General features: G+C 38.4%; 1 protein-coding gene across 2 annotated transcripts in view; it reads left to right on the forward strand.

Annotated features, from left to right (window-relative positions):
* fstl4 (follistatin-like 4) overlaps positions 1-19,184 on the forward strand; it is a 197,046-nt gene that overhangs the window by 14,855 nt on the left and 163,007 nt on the right. Inside the window, exon 3 of one of the 2 annotated variants that reach the window (XM_072661272.1) lies at positions 1,968-2,001. In XM_072661272.1, coding sequence (XP_072517373.1) covers positions 1,968-2,001 — 34 coding nt within the window. The remainder of the gene's footprint in view (positions 1-1,967; positions 2,002-19,184) is intronic. The other variant, XM_072661273.1, reaches the window with a different exon arrangement.

Raw genomic sequence — 19,184 nt, forward strand, 5'->3', positions numbered from 1 at the left:
GGAAATGCTCATTGTGCCTCAAATGTCCTCGAGAAATGAAGTGGCAGCCAAATAAGAACTTTATGAGCAAGTGCTTTGACAGCCAAGCCTTTTACAAGCCGGCATCATAGGGTGTATAGGTATCTGTCACCTGGACTAAGCCATAGACAACGCAACACTTTCACTGTATTTAAAGAGGTTTGCTAAGGCATGGTTTGTTGTGCATGTTTGAACACATTAAACAAACATGGTCTTCCAAAGTAGCCTTTTTAGTGGCTTGTTTGGTGGGCCAAAGCAGTTGGACAGTTGCGGCACTCTAGAGCTGTAAAACCATTTACAGCTCTAGAGAGACACAATGGTCTAACTGCTTGTCAAGAGAGAGGAAAGTTCAAATCCCAGCAAGGGCTCAATGATTCATGATTAAAAGCTTCCCAGTCTTCATCATTGAATTCATTGGCCTGACTTTACCTTTTTGTACAGTGTATGTATAATAAGTGAACTGATTATTTTTGCAAACCCACTCTTATCTAACACATTCTGTCTAATAAGTGGATGGTTCCCTATGGCTGGAGTACAGAAGGCAACACTTTAGGCTTTCTGTTCAAATGGAGATCATTGATCCAACCACCAGTAGAGCAAATTACAAAAAGCATGGTGGGTGGACTGTTCTGATGTAATCTGATGAAAAATCTTACCCATGCAGTGTTAGCTGTTTCTAATCTGTTCCAGGTCATTCGGTTGAACAAAAACACAGCCATTTATCCACATATGGCCATATTACATGTATAGTTGAAATCAAAATTATTCAACTTACAGCTGTTTGCAATAAACCAATAAAACAAGTCTGCAGTTTAAAATTATTCAGCCCCTTTATGACAAGTTTCTTTAGTGCTTAGATGAGCACCAATTTGCTGTTCTGACCTGTAGCAAACATGATGTTATAGCCAGACATTAGCTGCTGGCAGCATTCCTGAGAAATCTTAGTCAATGCCTCATGAGAAAGTGGCCTCCAGTTCCAGGGTTTGTGTACTGTAACTACTTTCTTGAATTAGTTAATTCTTCAAAGATTTTCTTTGGGGTTCACGTCAGGTGATGCCCAAGCTTCAACTTCCTCACACAAGGCATGATGTTTTCTCCTAGGATTTCCTATTACTTGATTGAATCCATCTTGTCCTCCACATGCTGCATGCTGATGAAACAAAACTGGAACTTTTTGGGTATGTCTGGAATAGTGGTATGTCTGGAGGAGGAAGAATTACGAATGAATGGAAAAGAGCATTCTGTGTACAGTGAAGCATGGCAGTGACTCAGTGATGCTCTGGGGCTGATTTGCTTCCTCTGGCACTGGAAACCTGCAGCATGTGAATGGCAAGATGGGTTCAATCAAGTATCAGGAAATCCTAAGAAAAAACGTTAGGCCTTATGTGAGGAAGTTAAAGCTGGGCGTCGCCTGACTTGAACCCCAAAGAGAATCTTTGTTGAGCTTTGAAGAAGGCGGTTGCAGCATGTAAACCCAAGAATATTATTGGACTGGGGGCCCATGAATTATGCCGGCCAAATAAGGCCGGTGTTTGGCTATGCATCAGGTCATAACAGTAAATGAGTGCTCTACTAAATACTAAAGGCGCTTGTCATGAAGGGGAAAACACTTGTTGTATTAGTTGTGTTGAGCTATTTATTGGTCTTGTTTTAATGGTTTATTACAAACACCAAACAAAACTTGTAAATTTTGCTGATGAACCTAATTTGCAATGGGGGTTCATGAATCTAAGTATAAATATACAAGTATTTGTCTGTGTAATAAATAGTGCAGAAAAGTCTCAGTAAACTCTCAAAAACACAAGTTGCCAACAGTGTAAATCAGATATAATTAATTCTGCTTTTAATGGAGCTCTGCTGGAAATTCTTGATTCTGGCTACTGTGAGCTGAGAGCTATTGTGTAGTTATACATCGTCTTAATAAAACGGTTTGCTTCTGTCTTTTTCAGCAGTATCCAGCGGCTGAGAAGACAGTCAACCAACGTAAGTAAAAATTCAGAAAGAAGTGCCTTCAGACAATCTTTGCTACTGTGATTGTCAGTGAGTGTCAGCGTCCCTCGTGAAGGGTTGCTGGACCCCTACCAAAGTATTTTGCAGACATTTATATCTCTTCCCTATATGGTGATATGACTATGACAGCTTACATGCAGCACTATATAAATATAGCATTTGCTGGCACAAGCAATGACTTTCTGCAAGGACAGTATTTTCAATAAATGCTGGATTCTGATGCTTTTCTCTTTTTACATGCTAGAAACAGCTTGTCTGTATGTTTCGTGTGCTCTGTTTACTGTTAAATGTAAGACTAGTGTGTGAAACAGACTTAAAAAAATATTCACTGTCAGTGTTCACATGGCACCCTACTGATTTTGAGAATGTGGTTGTTAATGTCAAGCTTCTATTTGTACTCAGGGCATTATGAATTCCGTGAGTCTGACAACGGCTACATTTTGCAGTTGCTAACACAGCTTGTTTTGACACGGTACAGCCTAAAAATACTGCAGCATATGGCTGAGGCGTTCATGTAGTCCTACTGTGTGTAAAAAAAAAAATGCTCAATGTTGCCTTTGCTAATTTAACGCTTGTGTATGAAATGGTTGTCAGAAAGCTGACAAGAAGACTTCATATCATAGGCATAAGCATATCGTGGGCTAGCAGGTGTTAGTATGTCATAATCATTATGGTGCTGGGTTGAGGTTGGCCCTGTAAAGCTCCAATTTTCTTCTGTGCATTTAGAGTTGGCTTTAGCATGTGTGGTAATACAAAGCTCAGATTTTGTCAGCCGCTATCCCTGAATTTCAGTGGCACCTATAAGTAAGTGAAAACATCTTAAATACATACTGTCAGGTCCAAAAAGTATTTGGACAGTGGCACAATTTTTACTCCACTTCAGTTTGAAATCTTTATTTCAAATGGTTTAATACAAATATAAATATAAATAAAATGTGTATTGTTAAAACTTGACTGCAAATCCTTTGCAGTGTGTCACTGCCTAAAATCCAGAACCCAAGGGCATGACCAAATTCTAGGTTTCCTCTGTTGAGATGCTTATCCAGGGATTTACTGCAGCCACCTTCAGCTGCTTGTTTGTTGGTTGTTCTGCCTTCAGTTTTGTCTTCACTAAATAAAAAAGCTGCAAAACTGTTTGGAGGTCATGTGACTGAACATTCAACATTCTTTGCCTTAAGAAGTCCTTGGGTTGCTTTTGCTGTATGTTTTGAATGATCATTTATCTGTACTTTGACGTACCATCAGTTTTGCAGCATTTGACTGTATCTGAGCAAAATGTATAGCTCTGTACAGCCATATATGCCCATGCAATACCAGCACCCCCCATCATGTTTGAAAGATGATGTAGTATGCTTAGGATTTAGAACTTTTTCTTACCTTTTCCATAATTAAGTTAATTTTGGTTTTACCTGTCCAATGAATCTTCCAGAATTGGGCTGTCTGACTAGCTTTTTAGATGTTTTTCTAGCAAAGCGTTTGCAATCTTTTCTCAATGTTTTCTCACTGCATGACATGTAATTTTGCATATTTCAAGACACACTGCTTAAAGGAATGAAATGATTTCTTAGTGCAGGTAAGGAGAAAATCACTTTGAGTGAAAATGTCTAGAAATAAGACACACAAGCTTATGGTGTTATTACCATTTTTACAGTCGTATAATAAAAAAAGTATTAGGTATCATTAAGACACTTCCACTTACCAAGATATCAGTTGTTTTGCAATGCATCTTCTCTGCACAGACGTACTCCAGCCGTTCAAATGCTCAGCAGCATCTCAGACACTGTGTTTACTGTTAATTTATTTTCTGTCACTAATTCAGCTGTTTCACAAGGAAAAAGACAACAGTTTTGCTTGGACCGCCAGCCAAATATAGCGAATCTGAAGGCTAAATTGCCACCGGCAAGAGAAACTACTTTCTCTGTGGGGTACAAAAAAGAGGGTGTTTTCCACAATTTGCCCTGAAATATTCAAATGGTCTGCTAATTTCTCTCCTGGGACTAATTATTCACTGTCTGTGCGCAACTTCACAACCATCACAAAACAAGCAACATAACCCACCCCAACTCCTTTTTGCTCTCAGATGGGAATCATAGCACTTATGTGTGTATGTGTGTGTCACTCGTAGTGAAGTGCTATCTCTGTCTCTCTCTCTTACACAGAGAAAGCTTTTTTTATTGTTATGTCTATGCCTATCCCTCCTAGACAATGGCATTAATCAGTGTGTCCCACTTTTTTTCACCTTGTTGTTTTTTTCACATTTCTTTCTTCCACGCAAGAAGATGCCCATCATGCCTACGCAAAAAGGTATGACAGCAAACTGTTGCAAATCCGTCCTAGCCAGGCCTCAGCTGTGCGTCATACATAAACAGCCCAGCCCAGTAAAGGTGGACCACAACATGCCACCTTAAAGGTCAGTGGAAAAGTCACGGATCAGATTTTTTTTTCACAGAAGCTTCCTTTTGTGGTCTGACACAAAGCACAATTAAATCTTCGCCATTCATCTGCTGAAATGCTGTGATTAATGTAGCCCTGGGTTCATATGAGCTTAATAAGGGAGTTCGTTACCATCGCAAATGAAACAATAGCATGAGGCAAACCCAGTTAAGCAGCCCCGCGGTTCATTTAGGCAGTAATTGGGAGGGTGTTAGATAGGGCACAGCTGCCAGTGGGGTTTCGTAACAAGCTCTAAGTGACTGAGCCGAAAAGGGCCGAGGAGAAGGTGGGAACACTGGAGGAGATCATATCAGGAGAGATCCAGAAGTAACAACTGGGAAGCTGGATAGGAACAGAAAAAGACAGAGACTCACTCTGGCACTGGACAAATAATTCAAAGCTTGTTTGTGCAAGTAAACGTTTGTTGCTTGTTGTCTTAATAAGACTATGGTCCAAGTAGTCTGTACTCAGCCTTAAGCAAGCCTAGCCCTCGAGCACTCCATGTACAGCAATTGTGTAGTACCAAGGAATGAGTAATGATTGAGGGCAAACTTTTTAGAATGCACATGGTTGAATTGGCTTTCAGTATTATGACCATCAATACCATGATTTACTCATAGACAGTCTCATCATATATTTGATACAGAAAGGTAAATATATATATATATAGGTATGTGCATATACTGCATGTAGTAAGCATACAACTAAATATCAGGTTAACTGTTCATCATTGTTAAATATTGTTAAATGTCACATATATATGTTTCTATGATGATGTGTGGCTAATTTTCATATGGTACAAAAGCATCTTAACAGGATACTTTCCCATTTCAGGAATGGGGAAATGAGAACCACTGTAAAATGCTGATTAAAAGGATAGTATCTTAATTAAGCATTTAACAGTGCATTATACATATCTTTTTGGCGCAACAGTTATGTATCTATTATTATCCCCTTATTAAGCCTTATGAAGCCAACGTCTGGTAACTAACTTTTAATGAATTGTCTGCCGATTACTACTAGAATTACTAAAACATTTTTATGCTTAACTGGTGCTACTTAATGCTAATTCCCACATTAGCACATTAAAGGGGCCTAGAATGGAACACTGTATTTGTTCTTGCCGTAGTTGAATAATGAGTTTGGTACATGAAAGTGACCTCAAACACTGTTATTCCTCAAAAGAAAATCCAGCATAACCTAAACAGAGCTGAAAAAACTCTTTTGAAAAAAACAGTTTTGACAGTTGACTGATATTTATGCCCCCAAAATGTACACACACACATCCCACTAGTGAAAACCCTAGTCAAAGCAGGTAAAACGTTACTGAGACTTAATAGACTAAAAAGATAAAAATGATTTCTAGGCTGACTAGAGGAAGCCTTTGAAACGGGTGCTAGGCTAAAAGCTAGCCCAGTCGAATGGCCACAATGTCTTCAGCTAACTTTCATTCTTGTTACAGTTCTAGATTAATGCTACATTATACAACATGGGTACTGGGAGCCATCTTGGTGGGAAATTAAATAAAAACAGTAATTAAAAGCAGAGCTTGTGTTTTTTTAAATCATTGTGTTTTATACTGAGGTAAAATAACAGGGTGGTAAAAAGGCTTCTAAAACTGCACTTGAACATTTTTCACCCCAACCAAAGTACATACACATACATGTTTACAATTTGTACCATATCATTATATCATACAACAACTTAAAATGATAAATGTATTCTATGGTACCTTTCTCAATACATTATCAAGTCCCCCTGTTCCCAGTATTTGCAAATGCTACAACAAACTGAACTGGTCGTGCTAATAACTCTCAGGAAGTAGATCTGTTCTGAACTGAGTGCGCCTCTCAAAGGAGGCAGCCCTTGGCAGCGATGAAGGCTACTGTTAGACATTGCTGAGCAATGTCACTTATAAGTCATCATCCCACTCTACCATAAATCCCCAGAGATGTATAATTTCATTATGCCAAGGCCCAATAAAGAACGCACCATGTACAGTCCATAAAATATACCACCCGAAATCAGTGAGCCATCAGAAAGTTAATCAAAATGTTAAATTACGACTGCCGAGGGGGAACGTCCCCCTGCCTCGTGGGGGTTGTTAGAACAATTGTAACACTCCCAAGTCTCCTCAGAGGTGGCAAAGCAGCAATTTCCATTCATACCATTAAATATTCGTCAAGGAAAAATGACTTTCAGAAAGCTGTACAGTAAAGGAGTTCGCATTAGCCAAGCACCTGAACTTTTCTTTATAGGAATTTTAATTTGTAAGTATGCTTGCCTTTAAATGAGGTCATTTTTTTACATACTGCTCAAGCTGTATCACTGCATAAAATATATGTCATTGTTCTTACAGAACTTTAGAGCTACACAATGAAAACTTAGAATAAATTCTTACATGTGTTAATTTAATATTTAAAATCATCAGTAAAGTTTCAGAGTTAGCCGCTAAGCATGCTTGATTTACCCCCTAGAATGTTATTCTAATCCCACCACCTCATTTAATGAGAGAACATATACTATATCCTATTCAGTACGTGATAAAATAAGGACACCCATGAATCACCCCATGTTTTTTAAACCAATTTTAAACATATGTATATGTGATCTTCATTACAAATATAGTATACAAAAAATATAGTAAAATATATATTTAAAAATATATTTTCTTCCTATATGAATGTTATTTGTATTTATTCAAAATGTAGTGTTTTACTGAATAGAAAATGTAGACGTTCTTTCTTTTTCTGTAAAGTTTCCATTTTGTGGTAAATAAATAAATAAATAAAAGGAAAATATTACACCATTAGGCTAAACTCAACCTTTACGACTTCGAATAAAGCTTTCTGTATTACCTCCTCATACACTGCAGTAGTGTGTCAAGGTTATAGCTCAAATCCTTTAAAGACAAGGGGCATCTATTAGGAAACCTCAGCACATGACACATGAAGGGACACCCTTTATAGCACTGCATCACATTTTATCCACTGGAGGGGCACTTCTCTATTAAAGAAACACCTAATTGGACACTAGTTGGACACATGTTTTTCACTTGCAGGCATGCCCTATACAGCACCACATGGCCTTTTTGTCGGACCACCTAGCGGGCTGGCCTAGAAGAGGCATTTTCACTTTTTTGACTTACTTACTGAAACCCTATGTTGAAATGTGCATGCACAAGGACTGTCTCTTGTTTGCCCAGATGAGGCATTTTCTCTTACTGACGGCCTCAGGACTACATCTTGCCACAAAGCTAACAAGTATATGTGCTGCTGAGAGGAGATGTAATCTTAGGTAAGCTGAGGTTGTGTCTCCTTGCTGGAAATATTATTGTAAAGGGATGTGGTGCAAAGACATACCGTGGCATGTGTTTGTCCATGTTGCCTCATCTCTTTGGTGATAGCACACTGGCTACAGGCCTCATCTGGTATCGCTGCCAGAGTGATGGCACGTCACTGTGTTCATTAAAACATCTCCAAGGCTCAAATGAAAACAATTGCGCTGGGGGCATCCAGGAGACATCTGAAACCAAGCTTTGTTCTTTAAACTAGCTCACAAGAGCTCAACTACTTTCTTCAAAATGAGAAATTTACTGTATTTATGTTTACCTGTATCTGTTCTAATATAAATTGGAGTTTGCACAGTAAAAACTCTCTTTAAATGCTTAAAATTTTTGAAATAATGGGCTTAGGAGACTAAAACCTCTGTAGAAGGAAAGGAGAACACCTTCAGTGGAAGTAAAAGTAATTTGTTCCAGGTCATTTTAAGGCATTTTTGCAACTAAAGTTGTTTTTTTTCTAATACTTGTCCTAACAAGTCCTTACAATCTTTTTTCCCCTCGTCCATGTGTTTAGAATTTCAATGTTTATTTTCTTATTTTCTTATATTTTCTTATTATTTGTTGTTATTTTCTTTCCTGATTTATTTAGAGACCTCTCTGGTGAGAATTTGTATCAGCACCATTAGCAGTGCATTAGCAGCACAGCGGTTGTTCAGGTACCCAGCAAACTGTGCTGGAACCTCTTTCAGAAGCTGTGCATGTGACGTAGGTACGTAAAGACGGTAAAAACTCCCACAAAACCTACCAGACCACTCTGTTTTTAGAATTAATATATTAGTTTTTGCAGGGGTGGTTGCGCAGCACATTGATACCGTTCATTATAATAATTTGACTCCTCCCTACTCAGAAAGACTACTGATTTCTATTGAAATGAAAATAATCTTAAGCATTGCTGCTTTAAGATAATACAAGTCTTGCAGGAGAGGGGAAAAGAGAGTGGCATGAAGCAGCAACCTGTTTGTGATTAGATATGCATTGAACAAAACTCCTTTTGCCTCTGGGGTGACATCCAGACAGTGCTCTCTGAACATAAGCTTCACCTCTGCAGAATCACTTTTCACCCACAAGAAGGAACAGAATGTCTCGGCTTTTTCCCCCATCCAGATTGTGATTTTATGAGGTAGAAGAACTCCTAAGCAATCACATCACATTTATATAATGTTTCCACATCTCTTTCTCTCTCCCGCTCTCTCTCCCATCTCCTGGAGTTTGAGAATAAGTCATGTGGGAAACCTCACTGGGCAGCACTTTGTCACTTGGCAGAGGACAAAATAAATTTGCATATCTCGAGGGGAGTGAAAATATTAATCAGCGGCTGTTGTGCTGAATACGTGACTCAGTAAATAGTCTAAGTACGAATGCCGACCACATGCCCAGATGAGTCAACAAGGGTCAGTAGTGAGGTTGTTATCAGTGAAACTCATCTTAAATTTGCATAACTTAAAGTAATAGGTTGCCACAACATGCTAATGTTGCTAATAATGAATGGAAACTAAATAATTCATGGCAAGGCTACCTTTAAATAGATAAATGCTAACTTTGGCAGATGCTAGAACACTTTTAATAGATTCCTAACATGATGGTATTTGGACCTGGACTGAGCTTTTTTCGAAAACATCTTAAAGGCAGAAGAGAATGTCAGTTACTTAAAAAGTGGTGTGATTTATGCTATAAAAATCATCACAGACTCAAGGTCAAGAATAAAAGCTCCCTAAGGTGATATTGTGTTTTTTTTTAGTAAGGCATGGCCACAAGATAATATTTTGAGACCATATGTAAAGTTTATAGCAGTCACAAAATAATTTAATAGAGGAGATAATATACTGAGATACTGAGGTCATGAAAATAGTATTGTAAGGCAATGAGATACTACATTGAGGCCATGAAATAATATTTTGAGACCTCAAGATAATAAATCGAGGCCACCAGATAAAATATTGCGGCCACCAGATAATATTTTGATATTGAGACCACAAATTAAGTTTTAGGTTTCCACAAAAGAACATATTAAGACAATGAAATTCCCGTTTAGAAGTTCTAAGATGGTGTGTAAAGCTGAGTTGTAACCCATAAGAAGATGCAAGGAGTGGGTTGGAGTGTAGTTGATAATTAGCACTACAATGTATGTGTCAATTGTGAGGCTCTGTGTGAGAGGCATGGCAATTTTGAATGCCAGACTGTATTAAGACCAGTATGTGGACTGTACCAAGATCGGAATGAACAGCAATAGAAGTGTTCCCTATATGAGCACTTTTGAGATATTGTCCTACACTGATAATAATTAGCAACCTAATATAGAATTATGCATATTTTTGAAAAATGCCGCACTTCACTATTTCAAGTTACAATGAAACATCTTTTAGAGGCTTCTTGCATTCTCACCCAGAACTGCTATAATGAAGCACATGTTTTCTACAAGATCCCTGAGGATTCTAAAAGTAATGTATTACATTTAGCCTTAAGGTTAAGATTCCTGCTTGCGTTTTTTCTTCTTTAAAAATGAGTCTGAAATAAATAATTCTGTGTGTGCGGGCTCATGAAATGATACATTTAAATGTTTCTTTTCCCAAACTAATGTTAAAGTGCTAATACGGCTTGGGACACATCTTTGGGGGGTGTGAATGACGCCATATCTGCTCTCTGCCTTGATCTGTTGATTAGCTGTTAGCATTGCATAAAAACCATCAACACGTGCTAATTTTGAGAAGTGTAAAGATGTCCTGGGGAAGTTAAAATCCACAGCGCTTTTTTTTTTTTTTTTTTTTTTTTTACAATACTGTACAAACACTAAATAAAACTCTGTTGGGCCACTAGTGTAGATTTTAAACTCTATGTTATCTTATTTAAAGCCAGTCAGCTCATGATTCTCATTAAGCCAACAAGCTCAAGTGGTCAGTTTGGTTACTTACTCTTGTCCAACTGTTTCAGCCTGATGGTTTGATTAATGAGAAGTTCTATTCAGAGATATGACATTGTCTCATTTTGAAAAAATATAGGACACATATGCTAACAAGATTGACTATTTTTTTTTATTATGGGACATACATATTTAGCCATGCTCCATTTAGCCACAACATTAGCACCAATGACAAATGAAGTGGAAAACATTGATTATCTTCATCTACGGTGGCATCTGTCAAGGGGAGGATATATTAGCAAAATGAGTAAGTATATGAGCCACTTTGACATGGGCTAAATTGTGATGGCTAGACGACTGGGTTTAGAGCATCCCCAAAACATTAGGCAGATCTTGTGGGGGTTTTCTGGCTCATTGATGTAATCCACTGAGTCCCCACTTCAAAACTTAGAAGATCTGCTGCTAATGTTTTGGTGGCAGATACCACAGGACACAAAACACCTTCAGAGATCTTGTGGAGTCCATGCCTTGAATGGTCAGATCTGTTGTGGCGTCACAAGGGAGACCTACTCAATATTAGGCAGGTTGTAATAATGTTATGGTTGATCAGTGTATATCAAAATATACAGACATATATGAGTAACACATAGTTAATAAAGGAATAAACATATACACAGTAAACAAAAATGACCTACATGTACTTGTGATTTGATTGATTTGACTTATGTTTACTACATATATGTACATACATGTATTTACTTATCAGAACAAATATGTACATGATCAATATGTTATGCATATGTGCCCAATATATGATACTAACAGATATGTATACAATATATAGTATATGTACATATATTCTGCAATATATGCCCAATCCTTTGTATGCTGGCACAAACTGACTGCTGTTTCTTTTCTTTTTTTTTGTATCTGCTGTGTGCTGCTTAGGTTTAGAATGGCAGGTGCTAGGCTAATGTTGGTAACAAACAGTGGACTTGGACTGTTGGTAAATACATTCACCAAAATCTTGATTTATTTGCTTCAAAAGTGTATCAAAAAGCTATGTAAACCAAAATTGTTAATAAAGCAGTTTATTTCAAAATGTCAGCTAAAATAGAAAGGTTACAATGATTTATCTAAAATAAGCAATGGATATGTAATCATGTTTCCAAAGAACAACTAAACATACAAAACATGCAAAATTGCATGTTGAATACAATGAGCAGCCCGATTTCAAAGACAGCAAGAAATTTTACGGGTATGTGTCTTATTAGAACCAATGAAAATACCCAGTATCTTCCCTGTATCTATGCTTGAGGCAAGAGATTTGCTGGATTGTGAGGATCTGACTCCCTGCAGCAGTAGACCTCCGGCTATGCATATAGCAGCTGAGTAACACAGTCTTACAAAAACAAGTACTTAAATTGTAAATATATATATATATATATATATATATATATATATATTTATATATACACACACATATAATAAGAAAGGAGTGTGGTTAAACATGCAGGAGTCATTTTAATGCATTTCCTCTATACGATATTAATGAACTGATAAAGGCATTGAACATGCTTTTGGAAAATACATATATTTTTCAAATAAGAACAGCTTAAATAAACAACTGTAAATGTTGTGTCAGTTGTGTTTATTCTGATGTTTGTCTGCTGGCTGATTTTTTAGTTTACAATGGAAGATGCTAAGCTAACATTGCTAAACAAGCAATGGATATAAACTATCACCAATTCCAGTGCTTAGATGACTGTGTCACACTCTACTCACACTAATACATTTTAACACCCCTGGTAATCAGCATGGGCCAAAACAGTTCAGAATCTTAGGGTTTTCAATCTGTGCACATCCTATGCAGGGGTCTCATTTATCCACTCTTCCTACTGCCTTTCTGAAGCAAACAAGTGCTGTGCAGATATGAAATTAAGTTCTACAAAGAGATCATGACACCTTCTGTGTTTTAAATCATGCCATGCAATGTGCAGTGAATAATAATAATAATAATAATAATAATAACAGCAACAACAACAGTAACAGGCATGTACTGTATGTGGGTGGCTCCTACGGCTGTCTCTAGAATTAAAACACTGAATTATTTATGGGCAGGCAAATGTGAATCTGACTCAGGTGCTCGAGTAAGCACAACGACAGCTCATCTTTCTCTTGCTCTCTCTCTTGCGCTCTCTCTCAGCGCAGCACGGTCCAACAGCGTACATATGAATTGCTGTATTCACTGGAAAGCAGTGGCATAACGTAACAGATTACATGTGCTCTAGTTGCTGTACTTGAGTTGTATTTCCCCCTTCCCATACATTAAGCGAAAGCAATGCTTCAATAAAATGATGAAAATGACTTATGATTTACAGTCTTCATTTCCTTCATTTAAATACACTAATGAGGTTCACATGTATTTCTTTCCGCTTCAGAAAAGAAAGGCAGAAAGGCAGCTCAATTGTGTTGAGGTCAGGTGTCATTCAAGAACATTTAATTTCTTTGCCCTAAGAAGCTTTTGGTTTGCTGCTGTGGTATGTTTAGTTCATTATCCTTCTGGACAGTGGCGCATCATCCACCACCCTATCAGTTTTATAGCATTTAACTGAGTCTGAGCTGAAAGGAGAGCTCTATACAGTTCAGAAATTCTTCATGACACTTCTGTCAGCAGTCACATCATCAATAAACCCTAGTGACCCAGTTCCATTGATAGCCATATGGTTCTATTGACAGCCATATGCCTTAACAGTGCCTCCATCATGATTGACAGATTATGTGGTATGCTTGAGGGCCTTTCCTTTCCCTTTTTCACACCATACTCTTCCCTTTCCATCATTCTCATACAAGTCAATCTTGGTGTCATCTGTCCAGTGCATGTTACAGAACTCAGCAGGCTTTTTTAGATGCTTTCTAGCATAATTTTATTTCTATTTGCTGTAGCAGTTGCATAAGTTACATTACCCCAGACACTTGTTTGTTGTGCATCTTTGTAAATGCATAAAGACCACTGTCTTCAGCATGTGGACATTGGCTTCTTTTACAAGCAGTGTTGAGGTAGTTACTTAAGTTATTAAATAAACCAGTAAAAGAGAGAAACGGCAGACAGTCAGTCAGAAGACTGTATTATCATCTTTCTAGGATTTTAGTGCTTATTGTAGGTCAGCTAGTATGCTAAACTCCTCAGCTGAGTGGAGTTGATTCACAAAACCCACTGCTCTAACCACGGTAGTTATATATACAGTCAGTTTTATACTAAAACTCAGTAGAAGGTATGACTGCCGTCACATTCCCATTAAACCCCCCCCCCCCCAAGTCAGACTGAGTGGCAAAACATGAACAAAACATGTGACTATCCGTCCACGTTAAAGGCAGTTGGACTTGACAACGATCTATTCTATCTGTTCTATGACCAAAGAACCAGTGGCGCATGGACATCTATCTGTAGCCAGGAACATCCAGCTAACTGGCTCAAATCACACACATTAGGAGAATAAAACCTAATATCTAGAACACAAAGTTGAGTGAATGCTCTTAGGAGTGTTTTCGACTGTTTTCAGACACATTTACTAGACTGGTTCAACCAGGTTTGCTTGCTATCGTTTTAATCAAACTTGCAGCACGTTACTGTGCCTTGTTTCTGTGAATTGCAGCAATCCATTAGTTTCTCTTTTCTTTAGCTTTTGGCAGTCTGTAAGAGGATTGCTTTAAATTTCTGCTATATTTTGTATCTTTTTTTAGTTTCTACATTTTTAGTGCCATTCATACTGAACATTAACGTTGACAGTCTTTGTTGCCACTCTCTTGTTGACTCCTGCCATCTGTGACATCATTTGCAATCTCTCTGTATGCCACACTGCACTATAGCAAATATGTAGCTAAAAACTATGCCCACTTTTTATTTTTTTTTAGTTAGCATGCTCATTGCCAAGTTTGCTCCTTGGCTCAGGAGAGCCAAACAAGCTGTACTGTGGTGAGAATATGATGACATGGCATGATTCTGTTCACTTTTGTGCCCACAGTATTACACTACATCATTTTGATAAGGGCTCAGGGAGTGCTAGATTAGGCACTGAGTAATTATTATGTTCCTGTAACTGTTACCCCAACACTGATTCTAAGTGTGTTTCTAGTTATGTATGTTCTGTGGTTGTCTGTGACAAATAATCACATGCTACAGGATTGGCAGATGGAGATTAGGCTGGAAAATGGTACAATATTCATTTGAACAACAGTGGAACATTACGCTTTACTGTTCCTATAAGGTGTGGGAAAACACAGCCTATAAAAAAAGTAACTGGTTACTTCCAATTCTGACCTAGTCAGAAGTTTCATGTACTGGTCAGAGGTTTTAAATACATTTGCCTGACACCATCTGCCCACATATTTCCAGCTCGGCTTTGTGTCAGATTCACACCCACACAGTGCCAAGCAGTGTCACAGTGCGCCCCCTTTGCTCTTGAATGCAAAGGATTATTTATCTTTTATCCTTCCTTTTCTCAAATCGCGCTCTGTGGCTCGTTTGATCTTCCACTCATCCTTGTGATTAGGTCGAAGCTGTAAAGTTTTCTCCTATTTTCTGTAGCTCTCAGAGTGCTTTAAACTTTGTTTTATTATTTCCTTTTTTGGGAGGACATCTATGATATTCCCCATCCATGTAACAGACAAGACATCTCACGGTAGCAGGCAGTAAAGAGATCGCTCCATTTCAACATAGCACACTGCCTTCAAATGCATCTTCCCCTTAACTTTGCACCTGTCGTTCCCTCCTCTGAGTTCATCTTCTTTTAGACAGAGCTATTTTCAGGTGAAAAATGCCATGAGTTGGTCTTGATGTTGTGCATTTTTTGCTGGTTTTTAGCTTGTCTGGAATGTAGAATGCTAGTTAGCATTCAAAGGAGAGATGTATCATTTTTCAGTCTGTATTGTCTAAAGATCCTCTTTTAATCATGATTGCAGGCTCACAACACACACACACAGACACACACACACAATGCATACTAAAGCAGTGTAAAAATAGGATAAAACACAGCTTAAATGCTAACCAGACATCAACTATCTGGGCATGGTCCTAATGTTATAATGACCATGGATGACATCCCCATAATATTCACCGCAGAACTAAACACAGCAGAGTGAGCAGAGAAGAATGAGTGATGTGGGGAGGAATGAGTGACACTTGAAATGTATCAGTAGGCAAACAAACAAATGACTAAACAAACAGACAAACGTATAGATAGACGACAGACCAGCAGAGAGACAGAGAGGTTATGCAAGTTGATTTAGTTTCAGCGCACTCATCAGGTTTTGCTTGGTAATTTCTCTGGCAGAATAAAAAACATTAACACTGGTAAGGGGTAGCGCTAAATCAAGCAGTATCCAAGACTAACACCTTCATGTTTATGTCAAAAGGGAACAATGGTAAAATATATGTGTTATTTATGAAGCATAATTTGTAAAGGTATATTAAGGCCCACCAGAAAAAGATTAACCTAATTAGAAAAAAAACAAAAACTTGTGAAACTGGTAATTAGGGTTTTTTGGTGTTGGAAACCCAAAACGGGTGGTTAATGAATGTCCTGTATTTTCAACATATTTTAAAAATACTGTACACTGTAATAAAAGTTTTCAATTAGTGTCCACATCCACGTGAGCAACTAGATCTGTTAGCCTTAGCGTTAGCCTTGATAACAGTTCATCTGTTCAGTCAAAGGTGGAACACCAGTGGAACTTAATAGAAATTAATAGTGTGCATTTCGGTGATGTTTTTTGGAAACAGCTAAGCTTCTCCATTTTAATAATTTCTGTTCGAAACTGAACAGTCTGACACATTCCATCCTTCCTTCCTTTTCCACCTGGAAAAAGGACTTGATAGAGCAATTATTGGCAAGTCTGAGCTGAGAGTACTTTGGGAACAAAAAAAAAGTATTCTCATTCTGTACCCATGGGGAATACCTTTTAAGTGGAGGTGGGATGTATTGCACGTTGGAACACAAATGGGGCAATTTGTGCAAATAACATGCGTAACTCAGGTGTGGATGTGCTTGTGGACTCCTGAGAGAGGTTCCTCACCTCCACCACATCAGTTAATGCTGCAGAACTGGGTCAGTGGAATGAATTAGGAGTGTCATTGAATGAGGACATTGTATGAGGAAGTGTGTGTGTGTGTGTGTGGGGGGGGGGGGGGGTAAGCTAAAACGAAGGGAAGCATGCTGGCTCAACTACAGGTAATGCTTCTAGGTTGCTACTGAAATGTAATTCAGACTATTCTGACTTGGAATCAGTAGTCAGTGCATAGAAATTTCCAAGCTGTGCTCCAGCAACGAGTATATTCTTTGGTCGCAACTTTTGCCAGTTGGACATGCATCACAAGTAATCCAATTAAAGGCCTATCGAGAAACTGTGGTGTGCAAACTGCTACACACAGGCTATCCTGTGCTTAATGGTTGTATAGTTTGTTGTACAGTTTCTTAGAACGAACCGACTTATAAGCACAGTTCATTGTTCATAGGGTTGAGATTAGGACTTTGGAATGCCATTTCAAACGTTTAACTTCAGCTTGCTTTATCCATGCATTCCTGCAGTCCTGCATTTTTCATCCTCTTTGTGCAGTGTACAGACCCAGGGCATTATGCTACTAGCACCACCACAGCAAGCATGCTCATGTGGGGCACACATGGGTGAAACGTGGGCTAGGTTGGTTCTAGGTGGGCATGGGCCCAATTGGGCTTCCCATCTAGGCCCCATGTGCAGTGTACAACCCAGATGGGGCCCATGCTTATCCCCTCCAGGTCCCATCACTCACCCTGGTGGGATCCTAGCGGGTACCTACATTTGGAGCCTACATGGAATCCGAAGACAAAACTTCCCAGTTGGGCTAGCCATACGGACCCAGCATGGACATGTTTGCCGGGACCATGCTTGGTAGTTGGTGCAGTGTTTTGGGGGTTGAATGTCTTATCTTTACTCTTCTAAACAACTTAATCTTTGTTTCACTTGACCATAAAGCTTTCATCCAGAAGTTTTTTTGTCCATGTGATCCATGTGGTCAGCAGGCTTAAAAGTGTCGATATTGGAGCTGGGGTTTTCTAACTTGGACAGTAGCCTTTGGTGCAGTCCATGGCAAGGTAGAAGAATTGACTGTAGACAGTAACTCTGGTGTTCCAGCAACTTACAGTACGTCAGGCTTGTGCCTTAGTGGCTCTTGGGTTGATCCTGGCCATTAAGTAGCAGTTTGGTCTTCTTTGAGACCATGGCGATAAAGTTGACATTTTGTAAAGCCTGTCTAACCTTGTAAGTCTGGTTTAACCCCCCCCAGTAACTTTGACTAACTGACAGTGACCTGACAGACTTAACTCTTGGCCACTTTAGAACAGCCATCTAATTTCAGCTGTGCCTCCTCACTAATGCATACTTATGCAGCTCCATAAAACCGCCAAGCACCCAGTTTGAAGCTTGTCTGTGTTGTCTTGAGGAATTTAAAGAAGGCACTAGTAATTTGCATCTTTTGACGTTAGCTGCATGTGTCCATGGCTTTCTCCTGACTTTGATAGACACTCAACTGTATTTCTCAGCATGAAGTAGCATTTGCTTAAAAAAATGGTAGGTTGAGAAAAGACAGAATCCGTACTCTTCAGAGTGCTTTAAATAGTGTCACAGTTGAAGATGATGTTCATTTATTTTAATTTCACTTGAATAAAATGTAGGTTGAAGTGGGGACACTCTGGTCCGTTTAATTATACAGGCCATTAATTACCACCAATCTGGCACTGACTATATTGTGAGGGTATTCAGATGCTACGCAATGCTAAATGTTCCACAGAGTTCAACAAAATATCATTTAACCATTTAAATTTTTTTTCTAGTCAGTTGTCAGTTGAATTGTCATGTAATATCAGAGTTTAATTAGCAGGGTTGGGCATGTTCTCTAAATTGTTGTATTCAAAGATCAGATAGCATCAAAATTTGCCAATAGTGAATATTAAGGTTCTTGAAGCGGATTGGGGACATATTTACAATACTTTGCGAATGTTTTATTCATGTTATGTTATTTATTACTGGCATCTAATGAGTTGTAATAGACAAAAAAGAATCATTCGAGCAATTTTACTTAATTAGTTAACACAACAACAAGTTTTTCAGTACAGTGCTTTCACACCGACCTTGATTAGTCTGGATGATCAGATTTCTCAGTTTGGTCCAAACCACAATAGCAGATGTGAAAGGTGCCTGGGAACATGGTCTAGACCAAAATATGCTCATACAAAAACAAGGGATCTTGGTGTGGATCAAACTGAACCATGGTTAAAATGGCAATGTGAAACAAAAACAAGCAAAACTCATCAGTAAAAAGTCAAGTCAATTAAGTTGTTATAATCAGATACTTATTTTTTTTTTAATTGAGAAGACTTTTTTTTAGTGTTGTCATATTGTGGTGTTATTTATCATGATAATGATAAATGTCATCATATTGCCCTGCAGAAATAGCATTTTCCTGTACCATCTTATAGTCGGGCACGC

The sequence above is a fragment of the Salminus brasiliensis genome, chromosome 18 (assembly GCF_030463535.1).
Source record: "Salminus brasiliensis chromosome 18, fSalBra1.hap2, whole genome shotgun sequence".
Classification (NCBI taxonomy): domain Eukaryota; kingdom Metazoa; phylum Chordata; class Actinopteri; order Characiformes; family Bryconidae; genus Salminus; species Salminus brasiliensis.